The sequence below is a fragment of the Diceros bicornis genome, chromosome 18, assembly GCF_020826845.1.
Source record: "Diceros bicornis minor isolate mBicDic1 chromosome 18, mDicBic1.mat.cur, whole genome shotgun sequence".
Taxonomy (NCBI): domain Eukaryota; kingdom Metazoa; phylum Chordata; class Mammalia; order Perissodactyla; family Rhinocerotidae; genus Diceros; species Diceros bicornis.
Window position 1 is genome coordinate 10,603,607 of NC_080757.1, and position 22,650 is coordinate 10,626,256.

At 46.7% G+C, this 22,650-nt stretch overlaps 1 protein-coding gene across 1 annotated transcript in view; it reads right to left on the minus strand.

Annotated features, from left to right (window-relative positions):
- The window catches only part of DNAH2 (dynein axonemal heavy chain 2), a 96,487-nt gene that overhangs the window by 43,322 nt on the left and 30,515 nt on the right, over positions 1-22,650 (minus strand). Inside the window, exons 15-41 of the mRNA XM_058559803.1 lie at positions 18,724-18,870; positions 17,772-17,928; positions 17,290-17,529; positions 16,812-17,000; positions 16,466-16,613; positions 15,793-15,985; positions 14,167-14,367; positions 13,925-14,081; positions 13,390-13,564; positions 12,802-12,965; positions 11,545-11,706; positions 11,339-11,442; positions 10,155-10,311; positions 9,922-10,004; positions 9,625-9,805; positions 9,108-9,246; positions 7,010-7,227; positions 6,646-6,747; positions 6,180-6,305; positions 5,761-5,871; positions 5,260-5,448; positions 4,718-4,821; positions 4,429-4,618; positions 3,743-3,923; positions 2,875-3,002; positions 2,372-2,524; positions 1,991-2,116 (exon numbers count right to left, since the gene is read on the minus strand). Coding sequence (XP_058415786.1) covers positions 1,991-2,116; positions 2,372-2,524; positions 2,875-3,002; positions 3,743-3,923; positions 4,429-4,618; positions 4,718-4,821; positions 5,260-5,448; positions 5,761-5,871; positions 6,180-6,305; positions 6,646-6,747; positions 7,010-7,227; positions 9,108-9,246; positions 9,625-9,805; positions 9,922-10,004; positions 10,155-10,311; positions 11,339-11,442; positions 11,545-11,706; positions 12,802-12,965; positions 13,390-13,564; positions 13,925-14,081; positions 14,167-14,367; positions 15,793-15,985; positions 16,466-16,613; positions 16,812-17,000; positions 17,290-17,529; positions 17,772-17,928; positions 18,724-18,870 — 4,225 coding nt within the window. The remainder of the gene's footprint in view (positions 1-1,990; positions 2,117-2,371; positions 2,525-2,874; positions 3,003-3,742; positions 3,924-4,428; positions 4,619-4,717; positions 4,822-5,259; positions 5,449-5,760; positions 5,872-6,179; positions 6,306-6,645; positions 6,748-7,009; positions 7,228-9,107; positions 9,247-9,624; positions 9,806-9,921; positions 10,005-10,154; positions 10,312-11,338; positions 11,443-11,544; positions 11,707-12,801; positions 12,966-13,389; positions 13,565-13,924; positions 14,082-14,166; positions 14,368-15,792; positions 15,986-16,465; positions 16,614-16,811; positions 17,001-17,289; positions 17,530-17,771; positions 17,929-18,723; positions 18,871-22,650) is intronic.

Here is a 22,650-nt window from a genome sequence, read left to right on the forward strand (position 1 = left end):
TTTCGTTGGGAAGTTTCCATTGTCGATGTTTTGGTTATTCCTCTTGGGCCAGACAGATTCCCCAGAGAGAATGCTTCCAATTTCCTCTCTGGCTGCTGAATTCTGGGAGCAGAGATGAAAGAAGACTAAGGTTTCAGCATTTAATGTGTAAACATTCACTTAACCCTCATTTTTAATAGAGTTTACTCCTGCTTTCAACTATACCCAGCATCCCCCAGACCAGAGACTGCTATTTTACACTCTAGTCTTCTGCCAAAGTGGGAGAGGCATAGTCATCCAGGGTCAAAGAGAAGGGGAGATCTAGAGATCTAACGGCTTCCAAGACAGTTTGCCTCCACTCCTCCTTGTTTTAGCTACACCTCCTTTACTCTTCCCACTACTCCCTACTAACAGAGGTACCTAATTCCACAAATGCTTAGCCTTTTAGAATCGCCTTTCAATTTCCCCCACGTCCAGGCCTCCCAGGTTTGCTAAGTAAGTCACAACTTATTCATTTGTTTCCTATGTCGAAAATTTTTGTCATTATCTCCTCTTCCATTCTCCCCATCCTTTGGGGTATCTCTTTAGAGTAGTTGTAATGGATTCTCAAAAGGGAACAAAATTGTTTTTAATCCACCTTCTTTACCTGGAAGTCCTGTTGTTGCTGTTTTTAATTTCAATTATAACATTTCTTCATTACCAGAAATTCTATTGGTTCTTTTCAAATCTATTTTGTTTAGAAGTCTCTTGGTCCTGACTCATAGTTTCAAGCTTCTCTTTTATTTTTTAAACATATTAATTTAGTTATTTTTTAATTCTGTGCTGATTATTTTCAATATCTGAAGTCTTTGTGGATCTAATTCAGCTATTCTGTTATTCTTCAGCCTTCCATTCATGATGTCTCATTTTCTTGTGTGTTTTGTGAATTTTGACCAGGAGCTGCTCATTTTCTTGGACTTTTATCTTGGACTTTTATGAGAATTCTTTGAGGTTTAAGTTGAAGTTTCAATCTTCCAGAAATAATTTGCATTTGCTTCCGCCAGTCACCTGGGGGAAGCACTAACAACCTGGAACTACTTAAAATTAACTTCTAAATTTGAGATTTTGGGGGATTACACAGTAGAATAAATTATGACCATGGACCACATGAGTGGCTTGTGGTTAGGAAATCTCAAAGGAGATTTTATCCCCTCCTCCCATCACTGGAGGTCAAGACAAGCAAGTTTCTTTACTGTATGGACCCTTCTCAATGGTGGGTTTCTCATTTTCCTATTTACTGAGGATGTTTCCCTTGTGGACTGCAATTTATGCAGGACTGGGTTTTTTACTGTACCTCCAAACTTGGGCTGCTTTATCTCCTATCCCCAGTGCCTTAAATTCAACAAAAATTTTCAGGGAGAAAGCCAGCTTTGGCACTCACTTATCTCTCTGCTTTTACTCTCCCTCCTCATCCCAGAATTCCTTCTTTCTTGCCAGCATAGCAATGCATTTACAAAGATGTATTTTTATATTTTTTATCCAGTATTTTAGTGGTTTCAATTGAAAGGATCATTCAGTGTACCTAAACTACCATACTGCCAGAGAAGGAAATTTCTATACTTTCTAAAATCTTCCTCCTCCACCCCTTCCATTCCACTGCTCTCACATATCAAACAGCTCCTAGCAGTCTCTTCTCAAAACTCCCTGAATGAGGAGAGAAGTAGAGGCAGGAAAGGATTGATTGGTATAAAGAAAGTAGAAAGGGCAATGGATGAGAGAGCTCAATAAAGTCAAAGAACTGATGAGTGGAAGCACTTGAGCTGGTGAGTCGAGAGGTAGGGAGTTGTGGTGGGAGAGTAGAACACTTGAATAGGTCTATATCATTTTATAGATAAGTTGGCCTAAGAGAGGCCAACTGTCTTGCAAAAAGTCACAGCCTCGTGAATGGCAGAACAAGGTCTGGAAACCAAATGTCCTGTTCCTGGACCCACATTCACATAGATTGTCAGGAAGGGTATTAAAGAACAAATACCTTGCCATAGTCAATGACAGGCAGCTCAATGCTGGGGAATAGATCTTGCACGATGGCATTGAATAGTGGCACGTCGACTGAAGTTAGCTTGGCAATGTTCATATCTCTCATTGAGAGAAGCAACACCTAAACGGGAAAAGACAGAGACTCAGGCTTGAGAAGCCAGGGCCTGGTACACACTAGGGCCTTCCTCTCCAAAGGGGTGAGAGACAAGAGCCAAGAACAATGGCTACACCTGAGCTAGTCTTTAACAATACGATAGATAGGCAGAAGGGTGGGAATCCCAATCTTGGGAAAGAAAGGATCTGAAAACCTTGAGTGAAGATGCATAGGACCAGTGACAGTGGAGGTTAAGGTCCAAGGGCTGTGTCCTTGATCTACCTCTTCATCAGACAGATCTGGCTGCAGGCGGCGCTTCTTGCCAGCATAGCGCAGAAGGGAGGTGAGGGCACGCAGGCCGAAGTCATAATGGTCCTGTCTGGAGAGCTGCTGCACAGCCAGCGAGTAAAGCGTGTATACCTTCTTGGCCAGAATCTGGGGAACCGAAACAGAGGAGGAAACAACCTGTCTCCCCACAAATCCCTGTGCTTCATCTAGGGACAGTTATGGATATAGGAAGCTAGGTCCTGGGATTTGAAACAGCTAGGAGGTGCTCTATGGGCAATCCTAAAGAGAAGATCTTGTGAATCGTGCCATCATGGATTAGTGGCATCAGAGAGGGGAGACCTCCCTCCTCTGAATTCTTCTGCTTCCATATCCTACAGACAGCAGTATACATTCTTTGTAGGATAAGCTGATTGTGAGGCCTTCAGGGAGTTGGTCTGTCCAGAGAATAACCATGAAAGGGAAATAAAATAATTAGAGAAAAGAGATTATCGGAATACCTTGCAGTTGCCAAAGCCCTCCCCAAAGAGAATGATTTCTGCAATAAGAGTAGAATCAGGCACCACCATGGCTATTGGACGGAACATGGATTTAAGATTATCAGGAAGCTCTGTGCGACCAGCATAGCCTAGAAAACAATGCCATTTATTTAGAATCCATATTGTTTCCCAAGGGCCCACTTCCCAATCAATCCTGTGTTCTCCAACCCTAGCTCCATCCCTAACTTTCTCCCCATCTCCAACTCCAAGATCTCTTCCTTTCTCATCTCAGCCCTGGCTCTTCCTGTACCACTTTGCTCTTCTTCCCTATCTCTGGTCCTTTCCTTACTTTCTGTGTGGCCCTGTTTCAAACTCAAATGGCAGAGCTGTAAATTTCCCATTTCTCCAAGTTCCATGTATAACTCACATCAGTCCTAATAGAAATCACAGCTGTTTCTCTGATTCTTTCAGTACCCAAACCTTTCCTGTTTTCTCCTAGACCCTTCCCCCAGTGCTGTTCCTAGGGAACAGCAATGAGAGACCCAAGGCCCTGCACTTTGGGGAGATTCTCTCATTCTGCAAAAGGCATGGCAGACAGACCAGCACTCTGGGAGCTAGCCCAATGGGAGAAGATAGCTAAGTACCTTAAAAGACTAGGGCTATATATATATACACATAAGTGGTTATTAATCCCTTTAGAGACTAGTAAGATTGCCTCCCCTTCTCCCAGAAAGTTGTATGTTTATCCTTCTCTCACACTTTGTTGTCTTAGCCACATTTCACTTGGCTAAATACACTGGCTTGGAAGGGGGAAGGGGAGGATGCACAGTTATTTGCCCTGGACACTCAGTTGTTCCCCCAGGAGCCCCATCTACTCCCTGGCCCTTACCAGGATTCATGGTGATGAAGATCCCACAGGACCACACCAGGTTTATTTCAAAGCCCTCAAAATGGAAGCGGGTGAGGCTGGCAGCCAGGGCGGATAGGATTGACAGGATCTGCTGGGCCACCACCGACAGCACCTCGATGTTGATGCGGTTAAACTCATCAAAGCAGCCCCAGGCCCCTGTCTGTAGGGTGGGAGACAGAGCTGCTGGGAGCAAGAGGAGTACCCCTAGACTGGGAGAAACTAGAAACTGTGACTAACATATCCTTCCTGAAATGTTTTGATAGGTATGGCGGCCTCCAAAAAGTGGCAGGGGGCAGTGGGGTGGGGCTAGCGTAGCACTGTTGTAGTTTCCGGCCAGAACTTTCCATCACACAGGGACAATCTGGGGGAATGCTAGAAAAGGTGTGAGTTGGAGAGAGACTGGGAGAGGGAACTTGTGAGCACTGAGTGCCTATTATGCACCAGTTTACATGCATTATCTTATTTAATCCTTACATAATTTTCTGATATGGCAAATAAGCAAAGTGAAGCTCAGGGAGGTACAGGGACTTCCTCAATTATAAAAACTAACTGGGGTGATGAATGTTGTAAGTTACAAAGCACTGAAGCAGATGTGGGTTTCAGATGATTTTCTGGGACTAAAAGATATTTAAGGGGCCTCTGGGACAGGGTGGCAGGATACTGACCTGGGCCAGTCCTGAGTACATTCGGCCCATGGACTTATAGTCCAGGCCCTCGGAACAGTTGACCACGATGACATATATGCCAAGGGCCTTGCCCAGGTCCTTGACGGTCTCGGTCTTTCCCGTGCCAGCAGGACCTTTGGGGGAGCCCCCTCGATGCAGGTGCAATGCTGTGGTCAGTGTCATGTAACACCTGAGAATTGAGGACAGGACTCAAGTCAGACTTCTGGAAGCCTTCATTCAGCATTTGCTGCCCCCACACCAACCACCTTGTTCATCCCAAACAGCCGACCTGTCTGTCAGGGGGGTGATGACAAGCCGGCCAGAGTTACCCAAGTACTCATAACCATACTGGAATTGTGTGTTGGTCTGGCGGATCATACAGTCGTCGAGATCCTGGGGAAACAGGGCAGAGTAAGAGAGAGGTGGGCTTGGAGGAAGAGTTAGAGCTGAGGCAATGATGGAGAGGAGGACTGGAGGTGGCAGGGAGGTTGCAGTTAGATTAGGGGTTCAGTTTAGAGTTAGAAGGACGGAAGGATTTACGGCCGAGATAGAAGATGAGTTTCATATTGCATGTCCACCCCAATCCATTGCAGCAGCTGCCTGGTGTCTTTCTGAGTCCCAGTAAAGTGACACCCATAGTGAGCACTGACTGGAAAAATGATTTGCCACTCCTGATTTGGGAGATTTGAGATAGAGTTAAGAACTGGATTAGGGTACTGTGATAGCACTAAGGGTTGGGTTAGGATATTACTGTACTTAGAGAGCATGAGTTTAATTAAATCATTAGGATTGCGTTTAGGGTACGAGAGTGGGGAGCTGGCCCATCTGCACCTTCTCCCAGTAGAAGCGCAGTTGGCTGAGCCAGTCAAAGGAATTGACATCCATAAGGCCACTCTTATAAAGCTTCTCCAACACATCCCGGGCATGAATTTCTATCGTCACCAGAGCCACGATTTTAAGCCGCATGATCTTGGTCAAGTTCCCTCTGATGGCTTCTGAATACTTATTCAGTATTGACACCTGTGGAATGAGGCGGTAGGGGAAGAGAGTGGATGGAGAAGTGCAACCAAATCCCAATCACACCTCATCCCAGCCTAACACAACTTTCAACCCCAAGGCTAATCCCAACCCCGCTGTAACTTCTGACCCCCAACATCAGCACAGGAAAACGCACTTCTAATCCATCCAATCTTTCCTCATTGGACTTCTACCATAAAGCACCCACATTCTGACCCTTTCCCACCAGCTCACCTCTAATTCTGACTCCCCTTTATCACCTCTCTCCCTCCAACTCTAATTCCAGGCCTATCCCATACTTATAGGGTTCCCCACCTGCTTCTTCTTCATGACCTTGAGGATTTTCTTGTCTCCTCGCTCCTTAGCTGTCAGCAGGCACTTGGTGACGTCAGCTGTCCACTGGATCTGACTGGCAGTGATCACCACCTGAGGCAAGTGTGGAGGCTGTATTCCAAAGCCCTGAACTCTAGCCGCCCACACAGCCTAGCTCCCAAATCCCAGCTTCCTCCAGGACCAGGTGTATTCCTCTCTCAATATGCCTAGTCCGCTCTGAAGGATGAGGCACAGGCCTAAGGTCAGGAGCTAAGGGTCCAGCATGCAGGGGTCCAGGGCCACAGCCCAGAACAGGGGCAAGAAACCTGCGTTTTGTGAGACTCAAGACTCTGTCTTTACACATGCTGCTCCCTTTCAGCTCTGTCTTTCTTGTTCCCTCATTTCTATTGACCTCAGCTCACCTGGCCAGCCCACTCCTTCACCCATTTGTCCCTCTTGTTAAGAAACTTCTTGAGGGCCAGGCGGCAGTTCCGGAGAAGGTCTCGTAGGGTCACCTTCATGGTCCGCTCCACATCTCCAAGCCAAGACTGGAGAGAGGTGAGAGAACAGAATGGCTCAGCCTCAGGGACAGAGACAAGACTCCCCAGAGGGAAGGTGGTTAGGAAACAGGACTTCAGGACTTTGGGCACAAGAGAAAAGCAGGAACCGGGCAGCAGCTGGCTTGGGTCCCTAAGGAAATGGAGGCTATGGGGCAGACTGTCTGACTTTCAGGTTGAGGGTAGGGGTTAGAATTTTCAGGAATGGCAGGTGGGAGGGCAAAAAGTGACTAATGTCCCCTCACAGAGAGGTTCTCTCCTCACAGAGCCAAGCAAACTTTCTAATAGAAAGAAGAATCAGCTTGATTCTTAGATCCTTGCCACAACTCACCTCCACAGGCCCTTCTAAAAGTACTGTGTGGAGGAAATCAATATACTCGCCGTCACCTGAGAACATTCCCACAGCTTCCCATTTGCTGCTGGGCCCCCCGAGCTGTGGAAACAAGAAGCTATTACTGGCCTGGCCTGCCCACTCCTGGTATTAACCTAGAAGGTATTTGAGCCCTTCGTGGGTAATTTTTGCTTATCTCCCCTCCCCTCAATATTACCAATTCTAAAAAGTTCTATCCCAGATAATTCAGAATCATTAATATCCCTCTTCTGTTGGGAGGGCATGATCTCCTCCAAGGCCTTAAATACCTTGACATCACCATCCCTCCTCTGCCCTCCATCCCCTCATGGCCACCTCTATTGACCTTCTGCATTCTCAGCAATTTGATGTTGTCAAAGCATTTTTTGAGGTGTGGCTGCACAGCCTCTGGGTTGCGGGACTGGCCCAGAATCTCCAGGAGGTCATCATTGGACAAGAAGTAGAAGCGGGGGAAAATATGGCGCTTGGTCTCCAAATACATATCCAGAGACTTCTGAATGTCTTCTAGGATTGTGTTCATTTCTATCAATGTGTCCAGGAGGCCTGGGAAGAAGAGCAATGAATGACATTTGATGGCCCTTTTACCATTGCCCTGAGTAGATCTAGAATCTCCAACTATATCCACTGTGCTAGCTCTTAAATGTTGGGGTACAGATTGCCATAATGGTTTTTGGAAGCAGAAAAGTGTCCCCAGTCACTCTATCATGCTTATCCCATTCTCTTCATTAATTAATTATTAAGTATTCATTATATGACATTATACATGTTATACATTATACATTAATTATACGTCATATATGATCCCATTAATATAACTACATCTCCCATCAGTCTTTGGAACAACAGTCCCATTCCACCAAAGAACTTGGGGATCTGCTTGTCATCCCAAAAGCTTCTGAAAATTAGAGATTGTTCTGCACATACAGAATCCAACAGGTTAAATCAGGAGATTTAAATACATATCACAGACACACAATGAAAGAGGTCTGCCACAACCACTGGGGCTGCCAGTGTCCCTCATGACATAGCAAAAAGAGCACTACACGGAGAGGCAGAAGATGGCCATTCAAATCACAGCTCTTTCACTTTTCAGCATGTCAATTAACCTCAGTGAACTACCACCTCTTTGTAAAATGGTAATAAGATCCACCTCAAAGAACAATTCGAGATATTAAATAAAATGTGTTCACATTTGTATGTTCTTGATAATTTTAGTTTCCTCCAAGCTTTAGGTTTATGCCTTGTCTTCCCAGTTTCTACTTTCTGAAGAAAGTATGGATGTCCTGGAATCTGACCTCAAGTGACCCGTAGGCCTTCAAGTACAGAGTCTATGGGCTGTTAGAGCCTTTGAGTGACTCCTGTGTGGCCCCTGGAGACCACAGGGAGACTCAGTAGCAGTGGACAAGATGGATTTGTTCTGTGTGTTCAACAGAGGGATAGTTGTTTTTATGGCTTTGCTTATAAATTGTTACAAAATTTAATTTTGTCAGTTATCTCAAATATTTCTAAAAAATGCATGTTGTCACTCAACTTTGCATAACCTAATACTTACATTTTATCAGAATAAGTAAAACTATGTTTTTTTGATGTGTATACTCAGAGTTCTTGGGAACATAAAGAATCATTAGACGGGCCCTAGGCAAAATAAAGAAGTCCTCTGTACCCCCTGCCAGAATTCTTCTCCTCAGGACACTCATTTTAGGTGCCCATTGCCAAACTTGACCTACTGATTCTCTACCCTAGACCTACTGATTCTCTACCCTAATCTACCACAAGCAACCAGGCCTCATTATGTGTACATCTCTCCCCCATCCCCTTACCCTATCCCCATGCTTACCAAAGTGTCTACAATAAAAACTAGTTAATATGATAAACCAATTAAAGTCAAGGTAATAATAACAATAGCTAATAGTAACCAAGGGTTTACTCTGTGCCATTTAATGTGATAAGTGCTTTATTTGCATTATCTCATTTACCTCCATTATCTCATTGAATGAATCAGCTAGAGAAGAAGAGTAAGGCCTCAGCAAGGGCTTCTTGAGGCACAGAGCTATTAGGTGAGCACTAACTTTATGCCAGACACTGTACTGAGTGTTACATACTCCCTTAGAACACTTACAAAAGCCCTGAGAACTAGCTATCATTAACACCCCTATTACAGGTGAGAAACTGTAGTACGGAGGAAGCAGGCTGCCCCAGAGCACACCATCAGGAAGGCAGGAGTCAGATTTTGAACTCAAGTCTGTCTGATTCCATATCCCATTCTCTTAACCACTACATCATACTCCACTCAAACATCTGTTGAATTTAATTTACTACTAAACTATTATTTAATGCTTGGAAGAGGCGATGATGATGGTATGAAAGCCAGGTACAACAGTCAGTCTTTCAGTAGATGAAGCACGTGGCCATGGAGCTCAGACCTGGATAGTGGGTGCTCCGGAGAGCATTGCTGTCCTTGTTCATACGGTCCATGATGGATTTCCAGTTGCTGTTGACCTGGTCAAATAAGGTAGATTCATGGGGCAACTGCTTGCGGATGTCCTCCCCTAGGAAGATATTCTGCAGGGCCAAGAATTGCAGTGAGAGGCTGTTTCTCATACTCTCCACACTCTGTTCCCTGTCCCCAGACCAGCAATGACAGTTGAGTAGAAGATAAGGAGCATCAGAATCAAAGGGCAAGATGCTCAAGTTCTAGAAGGAAAGTTGGGGCTGGGAGGCCAGGCACCTGGGTCCAAGGAGAAAATGGAAGAACAAAGGCTTTTCAGGGAGGAAACTGAATAGGGGAGGTAATAACTAAGAGTCAGATGCTTGGGTCCTAGATGAAGAATGTCTTTAGAGGTGGGAAAATGAGGCTGCTAACAAGGCAAATATCTAGGTCCTACTCAAATAAAGGAGTAAAAACAGGATGTAGGAAGAGCTCAGGGAGTGAATCCTGACCTCTAGGTACATCCACTGACGCTGCACTGTCAGGATCATCTCAATAACTTCCAAAATGAGGGAGAGGCAGCGTTCCCAGTGGTCCACATCCTTCTCAAAGGCCTTGACAAAACGAGATGCCTTCATGGTAGACAGAGACACTTGGTTATCTTCCAGTGCCTGGAATACTTCTTCTGTACCTCTGGGGTGGAAGGTGTCAAAATCATAGTCCATCCTCATCTGTGAAGCCTCAGTCCCACTCCTCAGCCCAGGTCACACAGCCCTCCCCCTCTCCTAGATCCTTGAGACCCTCTCTACCTGAGTCGGTGATGGCCCTTATCCTTGTAGGGTATTATATCTAGTTGAATCACATCCCAGGTCTTGGCAATGTTTTGTAATGCCTGTGGAAAGAAATTGGGGACAGAGCAATCAGGTATTTAATCTCCAAGGGAAACAGGAGCTGGGAGGGGCCATCAGATGATGAAAAGCTGGAAGCCTTTGCTCCAGGAGGCATAGGAAATGCGGGAGTGTGGGAGAGGATTCTGTCGTACCAACTCTATAGCCAGCTCTTTCGTTGCTGAGGCAGAGATCTCTCCAATTTTCTCCACGTGCTGATCCATCCCAAGCTCCACAATCTGCTCCAAGGTGAAGCTTTCAGATTCCTGATCAAAATCCCGTTGGATCTCATTCCTGACCTGATCCCAGTGCCTGTAGCCAGAGACAGAAGGTCAGATCAGGAGGCCAGACACCAGGGCCTACTGGAAGGTATCAGCATCACTCTCAGGCTTTCTCCCATCAGGATATTATGATTCCATGTATTTATTAATTCATGATTCAACACATATTTACTAAATAGCCTCTTAGCTACAATCTTCAGCACTGTGCAGAATACAGAGATTGAGGTGTTGTTTCTTAGAGAGGGAGTTAAGACGGATTATTGCAAGTTTACTATAGATTATGCACTGGGCTAGGTGCTTTACATAAAACATCTCATTTATTTCTCACAACCACTCTATAAATGAGGAATTATTGTCATTCCATTTATAGGTGAAGAAACTGAGGCTTAGAGAAGTTAAGTAGCTTAAGCAAATAAAGTGGTTAGATTATACTTAATCACATAATATTTAATGGTGAAGCATTGCCAGAAACATTATACTGGAGGCAATGCAAAAGAAGTAAAATTATTTTCTCCTAAATGGATGGATAGATAATTATTAAAACACCATTTATAAAATAGTTTATTCTATCCTTAGTGGTTTCAAAGCCATCTTCTATGATGTAATAAATTCCAGATGCATTAAAAGAGTTAAACTTGAAAAACAAAATTAGAAAATATTAGAAGAAAGTATGGAGAGAATGCATTTATAACTCTGGGGTAAGGGAGGTCTTCTTAAACAAGGCACAAAAGCAAAACTCATAAAGGAAGAAAGGTATACTCTTGGCTACATCAAAATAAAAGCTTTTGTATGACAGAAGACACAAAGCTTCACTATACAGACAACATACAGTGAGGGGAGACAGAGGGGAAGGAGGCAGAGAAGGAGCCAGGAAGGCTGCAAACCCAGGACAGTGTGAGAAACAGAGGACAGTGGCAGCTCTGGCGAAGCCTTCTTCAATGCCGTGTTTGGGGACAGAGGGCCAGAGAGAGCTATGAATGCCATGGAGGGGATAACTGAAAGCACCAGGTGATGGCACAGGCCAGATGGTGGCCCCCAGGAAGGAGGAGATGTCTCACCTCTCTCTCAGGGCAGGGTTTCGCAGGTCCGAGATGAGAGGCATGGTCCTCTTGAACTGCTCTATTTTGGAACGAGTGGTTTCAATAATTTCCCAGTTTCGGTCCTAAGCAAAAGTGAGAGACATCAGAAGACCTGATGGTCCTCCTGCACAGTCCCCCTTCCTCAACTGGCTTGTCTTCAGTCCCCCACTCCTTTCCCCACACACCTTAAACTCTTTGGCTAGTCTTACGAGGCGACGAAATAGCCCATGGGCCATAGTCTCCATGGCCTCCGTCTGCAGGGTCAGGAACTGGCCAATCTTCCACTGGTTCCAGTTCTCCTCCCAGTCCCGTGTGATCTCCCAGACTTGCTGGAGTGCATCCAGTTCCTTCATGGCCAAGAGCAGAAAGATGTGTTAAGTCACTGACTCTTGCCCTCTTCCTCCCTGACAAACACTCGAGTCCTTTGCTCCTCTCAGTCTGAGAAGCTTTTCCCTCCAGGAAATAGAGCTGCCTCCTCGGTTCACATTTTTTTCCCCACTCTCTTGCCTTAAGAGCTCCTCAAGTAAGAAGCACATGAAAATATCCTCAACAACATTAGTCAGTAGGGACATGCAAATCAAAACCTTGATGAGATACTTCACACCCACTAGGATGGCTAAAATGAAAAAAAAAAAAAGGAAAATAAGTGTTGGCAAGGATCTGGAGAAATAGGAACCCTCATACATGGCTAGTGGGAGTGTAAAATGGTGCAGCTGCTGTGGAAAATACCTTGCTGGTTTCCTCAAAAAGTTAAACATAGAATTATCATATGATCCAAGGATTCCACTCCTACAAACATACTCATAAGAGTTGGGAATAGGGACTCAAACAAATACAAGTACACACATATTCATAGCAGCACTACTCACAATACCACTCAAATAAAGGTGGAAACAACCCAAATGTCCATTGACCGGTTAATGGATAAACAAAATATGGTAAATCCATACAATGGAATATTATTCAGCCATAAAAAGGAATGAGGTACTGATACATGCTACAACATGGATGAACCTTGAAAACATTATGCTAAGTGAAAGAAGTCAGCTACAAAAGGCCATATATTGCATGATTCCATTTATATGAAATGTTCAGAATAAGTAGATCCATATACACAGAAAACAGATTAATGGTTGACAGGGGCTGGGGGCAGAAGGGATGGGGAATGACTGCTAACGGGTACAGTGTTTCTTTTTGGGGTGATGAAAATATTTTGGAACTAGAGGTGATGGTTACACAACATTGTGAATGTACTAAATGCCACTGAATTGTTCACTTTAAAAAGGTTATTTTGTAATCTGAATTTTACCTCAATATTTTTAAAAAGCTCCTTGCGCACCCATTTTCCTGGTCTCAGCTGTTTTTCCAGGCCCTTGGGACCCATTCTCCTGTCCCCAGCTCCCTACCCTTGGTTACCACAATGCCCTCGCTCAGCACACCACCTTCTCCAGGTTCTGCAGGTCCTTGGAGACTGGCTGCTCGATCTTGAAGATGCCCAAGTTGGCACGGAGAATGTTCTCTTCTTCTCGCATGGCATTCAGCATGGCCCGCACTTGTGCAATCTGCTCTAGAGCAGCCTGATGTCCCACATTACTGGTGAAGGGGCCTGTGGCAAATCCAAGATGAAGCTCAGATTCCCATTCGAGGCCATGGCCCCCTGAAAGGACCATCATAGCTCTCCTACCTCTTTGTGGATAAATCTCCCTTCTCTCTTCCCACGAGAGAGGGAAGGGATGGAAAATAGGAGGGAATGCATTGAAAGAATGATGGTTAATCTTAGCAGAAACTACTAAACACGGCTCTAGAATCAGAAACAGGGACATGAGAAGTCGTACACTGGAAATGTTGTGGGCTGCTACCTTCCAACCAAAAATGAGTGACAACAGGCACATTGCTGAGAAAAGCGCTACAGCTCTTTCCTTCCCCAGCACCATCCCTCCTCCGCTCATCCTGTTCACACCTCCTCAGGACTTTCAAAGACTGGGTCCAAAACAAAGGTAAAGAAGGGGGAGAGGTTGAGAAAGTGGTACCTTTGAATTCAAATTCTTCCAGAAGATTATGTGCTTTCTTCTTGAAATCATCAGCTGAGTGAATAAGGCCTGTCTTGAACTTCTCCTTGTGTTTCTTCAGCATTTGTTCACTGTCCAAGAGAGTTTGTTGGAAGATGACCCACTCCCCATTGAGACTGTCCAGCATCTCCAGTACCTGGGGACATCAAAGAGGGCAGGATGACGCACAAGCAGGTCTGTCCTTCTCACCAATGCTTTTAAGGACTCTTTTCTGATCCTCTGGACCAGAGTCTGTGGCCAAGTTCTACACTCAATGAGGCCCAAAGAAATCAAGCAATGAGTTGCTGGGCCTATAAGAAATCCATAAGCTGACTCAAAATATCATTTGAGTTTGCTTTGGCTCTCAGAGGCTTTTGAATCCTGTGCCTTCTCCCCCACTCACTTCTCAGCTCTCCCGCCTGATAGCACAAGGGCTACAACATAGGGAGTCCGCTTCCCCTACAATCTAATGCTGGGAAGACCCGGATTGGGTGGACCAAACACCACTGGAACTCACACTGTCCTGAACTGGCACCTCATACTTCTCAAGAATGGCAAATTGCTCGTGTATGGGAGGGATCTGGGTCTCCAGATTGGGCAGGTCATGCTGCAGGGTATCCATGAGTTGCAAACTGACCCCCAGTTCCTCCAGTGTCTGGGGAGGGTGGCTGATTCTGAAGGCAGGCAAAGAGAGTGCTGGTAAGTGGAAAGGACAGGGCCTGCCCTCCCCACGCCTGAGTTGGGCGCCCAAGCTCATACTTCTCTGAGTTCTCCTTCAGGTAGGTGTGCAGCTCCAGGAGGCGCCGGGCTGCCATCTCCTTGAGCAGAGTCGTGAACTTGTTCTGCCACTCATTGCAGTGCTGCACCAGCGAGAACTTGAGGTGCGAGCAGTCCAGCAGCACAAACTGGATGTTGAGGACTGTCTCCTCTTTCTGTACGTTATTAGCAACCTCCGTGTAGCTGAAAGGGTCCACATCCCCGCTAGGATGTTTTTTTCTTTGCAGAAGTGCTCACTGCCCTGACGCTAGTTCAAGTTCTCATTTCTTACCACCCAGACCTGTGCAGCAGCTCGAAAGTATCCTTCTACTCCCAGGTGCCTCCCATGTCAATCCATCCCAGGCATACAGCAGTCATCATGTCATTTTGCCCACCACTGCCTATGAGATAGCAATCAGACTCCTTAATCTGGTATTCAAGGCTTTAGAGTCACATAGATCTGGGTTGAGTTCACACTGTGCTGCATAGTAGCTCTGTGACCCCTGAGCCTCAGTTTCCTCACCTGCAACATGGTGATAATAACAGAACCTACCTCACAAGGTTATTGAGAGAATTGTCTGTTTGCCTACTTCCTCTCCTGTCCCTGTGTTCTGGACCACACTCACTATTAGTATAGTATAGTACTCACTATTTGGTGAACGTGCTCATGTGTTCCCATCTTTATGCCTCTTCTTACGCTATTTTCTCTAGCTGGAAGGCCCTCCCACTGCCCATCTCTGCCTGTTGAAATCCTACCCATCCCGGAAAGCCCAGCCCCAAAGTCACTCCCTTCATTCATGTCCTCCCTTTCCTAATGCCCCTAGCTGGAAACTCTCTCCTTCCACTGAACTGCCCTGGCACCTTGTATACCTTAACCATAGTTCTTAACCCACTGAAGCTGGTGTAATAATAAGAAGTACATTAGCACAGTGCTTTAGAGCTTACAAAGTGCTTCCACATATATTTAGTAATCTCACAACCTTATAAGGGAGGTGGTATAATATCTGTCTCTCAGGAAACTAAGGCCCAGAGAATATAAGTCACCTGCCTAGGATGACACAGCTACAGAGGTGGAGCTGGGCTCTCAACCCTTCTCAAGACACCACAGCCATTGCTCTTCCAGCAAAACTTTTACCTTCTCTGTTACACTCTAGCCCTCAGGAGGAAAAAAACATGTTCATCTCTTTTTTTTTATTCCTCCTGACCCATAGGACATGGGTTTATTGAATGAATGAATGAACGAATGACTAGAGGACAAACAGATGGGAGTTCAGATCAGAATTTAAGAATCTTCTTCAGTTTAACTCCAATCTGCTTTCTTATAATGAAAGTGTTCACTTTTCTCATCTTTAGGATCCCTAGCATTTCTTCTTTCCCAACAGAACCCTACGGTACTCCCCACCAAAACAGCTTTTTCCCTCAATCTTGTCCAACTTTTACCTGATTTCTACCCCTTGAAAAACAAAGGTCCAATGCCCTAGGTCCTGTTCTTTTCTTATAGTTGAGGACACACATTTTCTGTACCTCCCCCTACACCTAACCCTCCTTCCCAAGGCTCTAGGCCTGGACCTCCTCCTCTGATTCTATTCCTCGTAGGGACAGACCTTCATATCCACCTTCACTCCTCACCGTGCAATGTCTGCGTCGAAAGAAGAAACAGGGGGGTTGAGGCGCTGATAGCGACGAATAAAAGAGTCCTTGTTGATCTCCCAGATCTCCCGATACATATCCCAGGTCTTGAGGTAGTTCTGTAGCAGGCTTGCATTGTTGGTCATACCACTGCTGATCTGGGCCTGGATCTTCTTGATGTCCTCATCTCGCTCTTAAGACCCAGCAAAATGCTTCTCATTAACTTCCATCTCAACCCAAACTCCAGCGTGGCCCCTGGCCACTGCCCTAGACCCTCCACTCCAATACCACCTCCCCAAAGAAATATGGCTCAAACAGGAGCATTAGAAAATAACAGAGGAGGCAGAAAGTAAAAGCATGACTCTAATCCATAGGATTCGAACATCTTACCTGTTGGTATCTAGGCATCTTATATCCCAGCCCCAATCCCAAACTTGTCTTTCCTAATCTCCCACCCCAAATCCCAAATCCCTTGAGCACTAGTCACCTAATCTTGACCCTCATCTCTGCCCTTACTCCCTTCCCCAATCTGGCCCCTTGACCTGGGTTTTCCACCCATGGAGATGATCAGCCCAGTATGTCTGGAAACACACACTGGTCTCTCCCCCTAGCTCCACCCATTCCTAAGCCTCTGATACCCCTGCATCTGGTGTCCTCCGCATTGCCCACTCACCCACAATTGTATGGATGGGGTCACGATGAAACTTGCACTTGATGAGAATTTCAGGGAGGTGGCGGAAGACAGAGATGGTAGAGAAGAGGCAGTTGCCAATATCATTAACCACATTTGCCAAAGTCTGCAGAGTGGGTGAGAATTCCACCTATGGGAACACAGTGGAGAGGGCCTTAGCACAGGCCATGGAGGAGTCAAGGCTCAGGACTGGTAAGGTTGAACACCTCAGAACCAGGCCTAGAGGCCGTGGGATAAAGTCAAGGCCAAGGGCCACGTTTAAGGATTGAAGAAAACTGGCAAATAAAGTATGACAGTTTTGGGGTGTTGGGGGCAAAGTGATTCCCACCTGTGCCACACCTCCCTGCAGGTCATTCTGCAAAATGACAAGGACTCGGAAGAGTGGATTTGGGGTGGTCTTTCCATCCCCGTTGATAGCTTTGGACAGTTCTAGGAGTGACCACTTCACATTCAGGCGCAGGGCATCCTCCATCATGTGGTCCAATCGTATCGTGTACAGCATCCACTGCTGCTGAATCTGGTGGGAAGAGATGGGGAAATGGAACCCCTCAGGGAAGACAGGGCAGGCCCTAAGAAATGAGAACCAGGCAATGGGGAAAGGAACAAGCTGGCTAGATAGAAAGGCAGGACACTGAGTCCTGAAGGAAGAAGGATTGAAAGACTGAAGGTTGGGCGAATCCAAGACAAGAGCAGGATGTTTGAGAAGCACACACTGGTAGAAAAAGGGAAAGACCAAGAGAATGGTCTGATGGGACCGGGGGACTGAAGAATGCCCAACCACAAAGCCCTGGCCACAGGACCCCTACCTCAGGGCCATCATTCTTGAAGACTTCATAGGAGTTGGTCATGATGGCCACCACATCCTGGTGCAGGCTCATCAATTTCTGCTGCACAGCTGCTCGATGCTCTCTTTGGTCCTCCTCAAATTCCAGGTCCCTGTACACCCGTTTGCCGCTGATGCGTACCAGCAGCGTCTCTGATATCTCTTGGGCTCGCCAGCCAATGGTCAGAGTGGACGCCTTGAACTCATTCACAATTGCTTGCACCTGGAGTCAGACCCCAGCCATGGGGGGTTATTTCAGCTTGGGGAAAGACCTCTGAGCCTAGTTTTATCCTCCCGTTTGTCCTCCAGCTAGAGTTGCTGACACCAAAAAAAGTCCTTCCCCAAGCATACTTTCACACTACTCCCGGTCTCTCCATCACTACCCAGGACTCAGGAATTAATTACCCATGCACCAGCCTTTCGGTCAGCCTTGCAGATCTTTAGGGTTTAATGACCACGGCCCACCTTGCTGGCATGTATGCGGCACTCTGTGATGAAGAAGGCACTAGCCCCCTTCAAGGCCCAGTGCAGTTTCTTGAGTCCAGGGTGGATCTTTTTATCCAGGAATCGGATCCGTTCCTTGAATAGGGCCTGCTCATCTGGGGACAGCATGGCAATAATCCTGTGTATGAGAGAAGACTGGTGGTTGGTGGGGCAAGCTCTGCAGACCTCTTCTCCACACTAGGACACTTGGTGGAGAAATCTGAAAGTTCACGATTCTAGACTATTGCTTTCTAATAAAACTTTCTGCGATAATGGAAATGTTCTACAATTTGTGCTGTCCAATACGGTAGCCACTAGACACATGTGGCTGTGGGGCATTTGAAATGTGGCCTGTGCAAATAAGTAACTGAATTTTTAAAATTTATTTAATTTCAATTAATTAATTAAAATAGAAACAGCCACATGCACCTCGTGGCTACCATACTGGACAGTACAGTTCTAGACACTCAAACAAGATTGGTGGTTCCACCCCTTGGACTTGAACTGGGCTGAGAAAGGTCCCCAAGCCAGAGCCATACCTCACTCCAGAAATGAGTACCAAGGGAGTTCAGAGAAGGGGTGCCAGCCCGGCCTTGGTTCAATGACTCTGATGTTATTCCATGCCCATAATCCTGATGCCACCCAGTTTCATTCCTAAAGACCCAGGCCTCCAGTAGATATATACGGTCCGAGTGCCCTGTGGGGTGGGAGGGGACTTGGTTGTTTTTGCTCTCTACCCTAAAGCTAGAAGACAAAACTGCAAGGGACAGGAATCATCATCGGACTGTAAAAGTAGGGGAAACGATTTTTTTTGAGATGGACCAAATCTAAAGGATGGAGACTGTAGGAAACGGATAACATCATGGGGCAGGTAAGACAAAGAGGAGGCATAAAACAGCAGACAGGAGGGCTGCGACGCGGACTGGAGCCCCACCGATTGTAGTCTCGAGCAACGAGTAGCAGATTTTCACGAAGGATGCGCAGGTCCTCGGCTCGTTCGGCTACGTTCACCACATAATGGGGTATCTCAAACAGCAGCCGCTCCCAGTAGTCAATCTCCACAAAGAGAATCAGCAGGGACCTTGGGGAGAAAGAAAAGCAAAGCAGCTGAGGAGGTTCCTCAAGGGCATAAACTAGAACCAACAATGGACCAAGGGGTGCAGGGCTCCCCAAACCACTAAACAACTGTAAAGGGAGTTTTTGTTTAAGGCATAAGCCCCCCAATACAAGGAACAATAGAAAAGTTTTGGAAGATGAAAAGCAGATGGATAAGGAGCAAAACTGGAATCCTCAGCTGGCGATGGAGACAGATAAGAAGCCTCTCTGAAGGCCCAGGGGCCGGTGGCTTCAAGTATCTCAGGAAAGGGGTGCAGGTGGGAGTAAAACAGGGAGACCAATTTAGGAAGTTTAGGAAGCAGCTCTCCCCAAGGCCCCTCCCCACTCTGCACAGCTAAGCAAGTCCCCTCCTCACCCCAGCATGGGATTGAAGGCTTCTTGTCTGGAGAAGGCAGTACAGAGACAATCAGAGGGTCTTTGGACTGGGGACCCCAGGCCCAGCTGAAGGAGAGAGTAATATTCTTGATGCAAAGGGCAGACGCCCAGCCTTCTTTTCCCACCCAGAAACCAGCCCTCTAGCAGCTGGACCTACACTCTCCAGAAGGAAGTTGAAAGACTGTTTTCTGTGGCCTCTGACCAGCCCAACAGGAAAAGTCCCAAGGATGATGACCTCAGGGGTCCCCTGAGAACAGCCCACCGGGACAAGCCGGCAGTGGAGCTCACAGCTGAGAGTCCACTACCTGTTCGGCAGAGCTTCCAATCAGCTTTCCAGCTCTCTTCCCTTAAATAGGGACAGATGACCAAGGGCCACAAAACACTGGCCTCTGTCTTTCTTAGCACAAAAGGTGGGAGCCAAAACAAGCGAAAAAAACCACTCAAAGGGAGCAAGAGGGGACAGAGGTGGTGAGGAAGGAAGGAAGACTGCCCACCCCAAACCAGAAAAACAAACATGACTGCCGCTCACATCCCCAGAGAGAGAACAGAAACAAAAGAGCATCAGTGAAACAAAAACAGGATGTGCTACAAGCAAACCCTGGAAGAGCTCCTGGAAGGCAAAAGTGATAGTAGAAAATTGAAAAATCAGAGAAAGATAACAGATAAAGTTGACACAAATCTCTCAGAAAGTAGAGAAAAAGATACAAAGATGGAAGGCAGAGAGGATTTTGTATGAAAAAAGAACAGAAAATTCCCCATTAATAATTTTTTTATTGATTACATGTTGGAATGATAATATTTGGGAATATTGGGTTAAACATTAAAATTAATTTCACTTGTTCCTTTTTCCTTTATTAAATGCAATACCAGAAAGTTGCATATAGCCCTCATGGTAAGTGTCCCTTGCCACCTCACACCCAGTGACCTTCTTCTCCTTTCCATTCCAGCTGTCACTCCCATGCCACACGCTGGAATTTGTGACTTTCACAACTCCCCCACCCCTGAGATAACCCACCCAGACACCCCACTCCCTGAGCCTAGCTCCACCCCCCACCACCCCCGATTCCAGCACTTGCACTCAAGTCCTCCCAATCTACCAGTTCTTTGACCTCATTAGGGATCCTCAGGGCACTGACCCCTGGTCTTTTTTTCTGCCTATTCATCCCCTCCCATCTCCACTTCCTCCCTGCCGTCTGTCACTTTCACCACTCTCTTGCCAATCCTCACTCTTTTGCTTCATTCATTAGTCTAAGCCACCTGGCAATACAGCAACCCTGGCTAAATCCACTGTCCTCCCCGCTGTGTCCCTGAGAAGGCAGCCAGCAAGGCTGGAGAAGATCAGGTGACCCCACAGATTAGCATACTGCATATTCAAGGTCTCCCATCCCAACTGGGCTCTGCTTGCTGCATCCCTGGGGTTTCCCCAATCTGCTCTCCCTCCTGTTCTCACAGTGACTGTTTGCAAATCCTCTACTTTCTCAAACCTGGTCTCCTCCTGCGCTCCCCCTCTCTGCAGAAAGCCTCACCTCTTCCATCACAGAAATATAGAAGGCATCAGAGAACTCCAGCCACTTCCTGCTACAAAACTTATAAATGTACCTGTCTCCACACCTATGATTTCTCTCATTTATGACAGAAGAGGCCTCCTCCCACCTAAGGCCAAACCCTCATCCTGGGCTCTACATTCTGATCCGGTTTCCTCCTGCTTTCTTTTTTTGTTTTTTTTTTTTGTTTTTTTTTGTGTGTGTGTGAGGAAGATCAGCCCTGAGCTAACATCCATGCTAATCCTCCTCTTTTTGCTGAAGAAGACTGGCTCTGAGCTAACATCTATTGCCAATCCTCCTCCTTTTTTCTCCCCAAAGCCCCAGTAGATAGCTGTATGTCATAGCTGCACATCCCTCTAGTTGCTGTATGTGGGACGCGGCCTCAGCATGGCCGGAGAAGCGGTGCATCGGTCCGCGCCGGGGATCCGAACCCGGGCCGCCAGTAGCGGAGCGCACTTAACCACTAAGCCACGGGGCCGGCCCCCTCCTGCTTTCTGAGATGCCATCTTCTCCAGCTCTCCTATACCCTCAATCTACTAGTTCCTTCCCATCAACACTTAAGTAAGGCCAAGTTTCCAAAATCTTAAAAACAAAAACAAAAACAAAAAGCAGCACTTCCTTGACTCCACATACTCCAACAGATACCACACTCGGCTCCCCTTTATAGCCTACCTTCTTTAAAGACTCGTCCTCAGGCCGACCCCGTGGCTTAGCGGTTAAGTGCGCGCACTCCGCTACTGGCGGCCCGGGTTCAGATCCCGGGCGCACACCAACGCACCGCTTCTCCGACCATGCTGAGGCCGCGTCCCACATACAGCAACTAGAGGGATGTGCAGCTATGACATACAACTATCTACTGGGGCTTTGGGGGGAGAAAATAAATAAAATCTTAAAAAAAATAAAGAATCGTCCTCGAAAATTCCCTTTCTTCCCATTTCTCAGTGAGAATGAGGGGTGAGAGCTGCCCTCTCTTCACCTCTAAAACTGCTCTCATCAAGCTCGCCCAGGACTTCTGGTAGCTAAACCCCACAGACCTCCTCAGGCCTTATCTTCCCTGATCCATCCGCAGGTCTTAACATCGTGGCGGACTCCTCTCCGTCTTCTTCAGACACATGCTTTCCCTGGCTTCCAGACCACGTTCTCCTGGTCTGCCCTGCCCTTCAGTAGAAGTATCCTTCTCTTTCCAGTGTCCCTTGGAAATCGCATGCAGCTAGGAGCTGGAGACTCAGCAAAGAGTCCGCTTCCCCTGCAGCTCCCTTAAATGTGGGCTCCTCAAGGTTCTTCACATCCAACACTCTCCCTGGGTATCTCATGCACTGCTACAGCTTCAGCTGCCCTCTATAAGCTGATGACTCCCAAATCTACACGGCCACCTGAGCTCTATCTCCCCTTGGCTTGTCCCACAGGCACCTCCAACTCACTGTGTCTGGAAACAAACTCATCATCTGCTCTGCAAACTTTGAGCTCCTGTCTCAGGGAACAGCACCATCCCCCTGCCTAAACCAGAGCCGCACGTCCCCCTCAGCCTCACTTTCCAACAGCCAACCAACTACCACTCCTTTGGCTTTTACAGTCAAAAGAAAAGTTCAGAAATTCCGACATCGCCAAGGCAGGTGTAGCTCAAGTGTGATGATAAATGGCAACCTACACCGAGCTAAAGAGTGCACGGTCCATCTAAAAGAGCAACTGCTCCAGGGTTCCAGGCAACTGCTACCGTGTGGGAACGCAGGCCCAGCGCGACTGCATTGTCTCATTTTTCAAGAGAGGCCAGAATGTGGGTTTTTATATAAAATTTCCTGAATTTTAAGTGTTGACCACTAATTCAA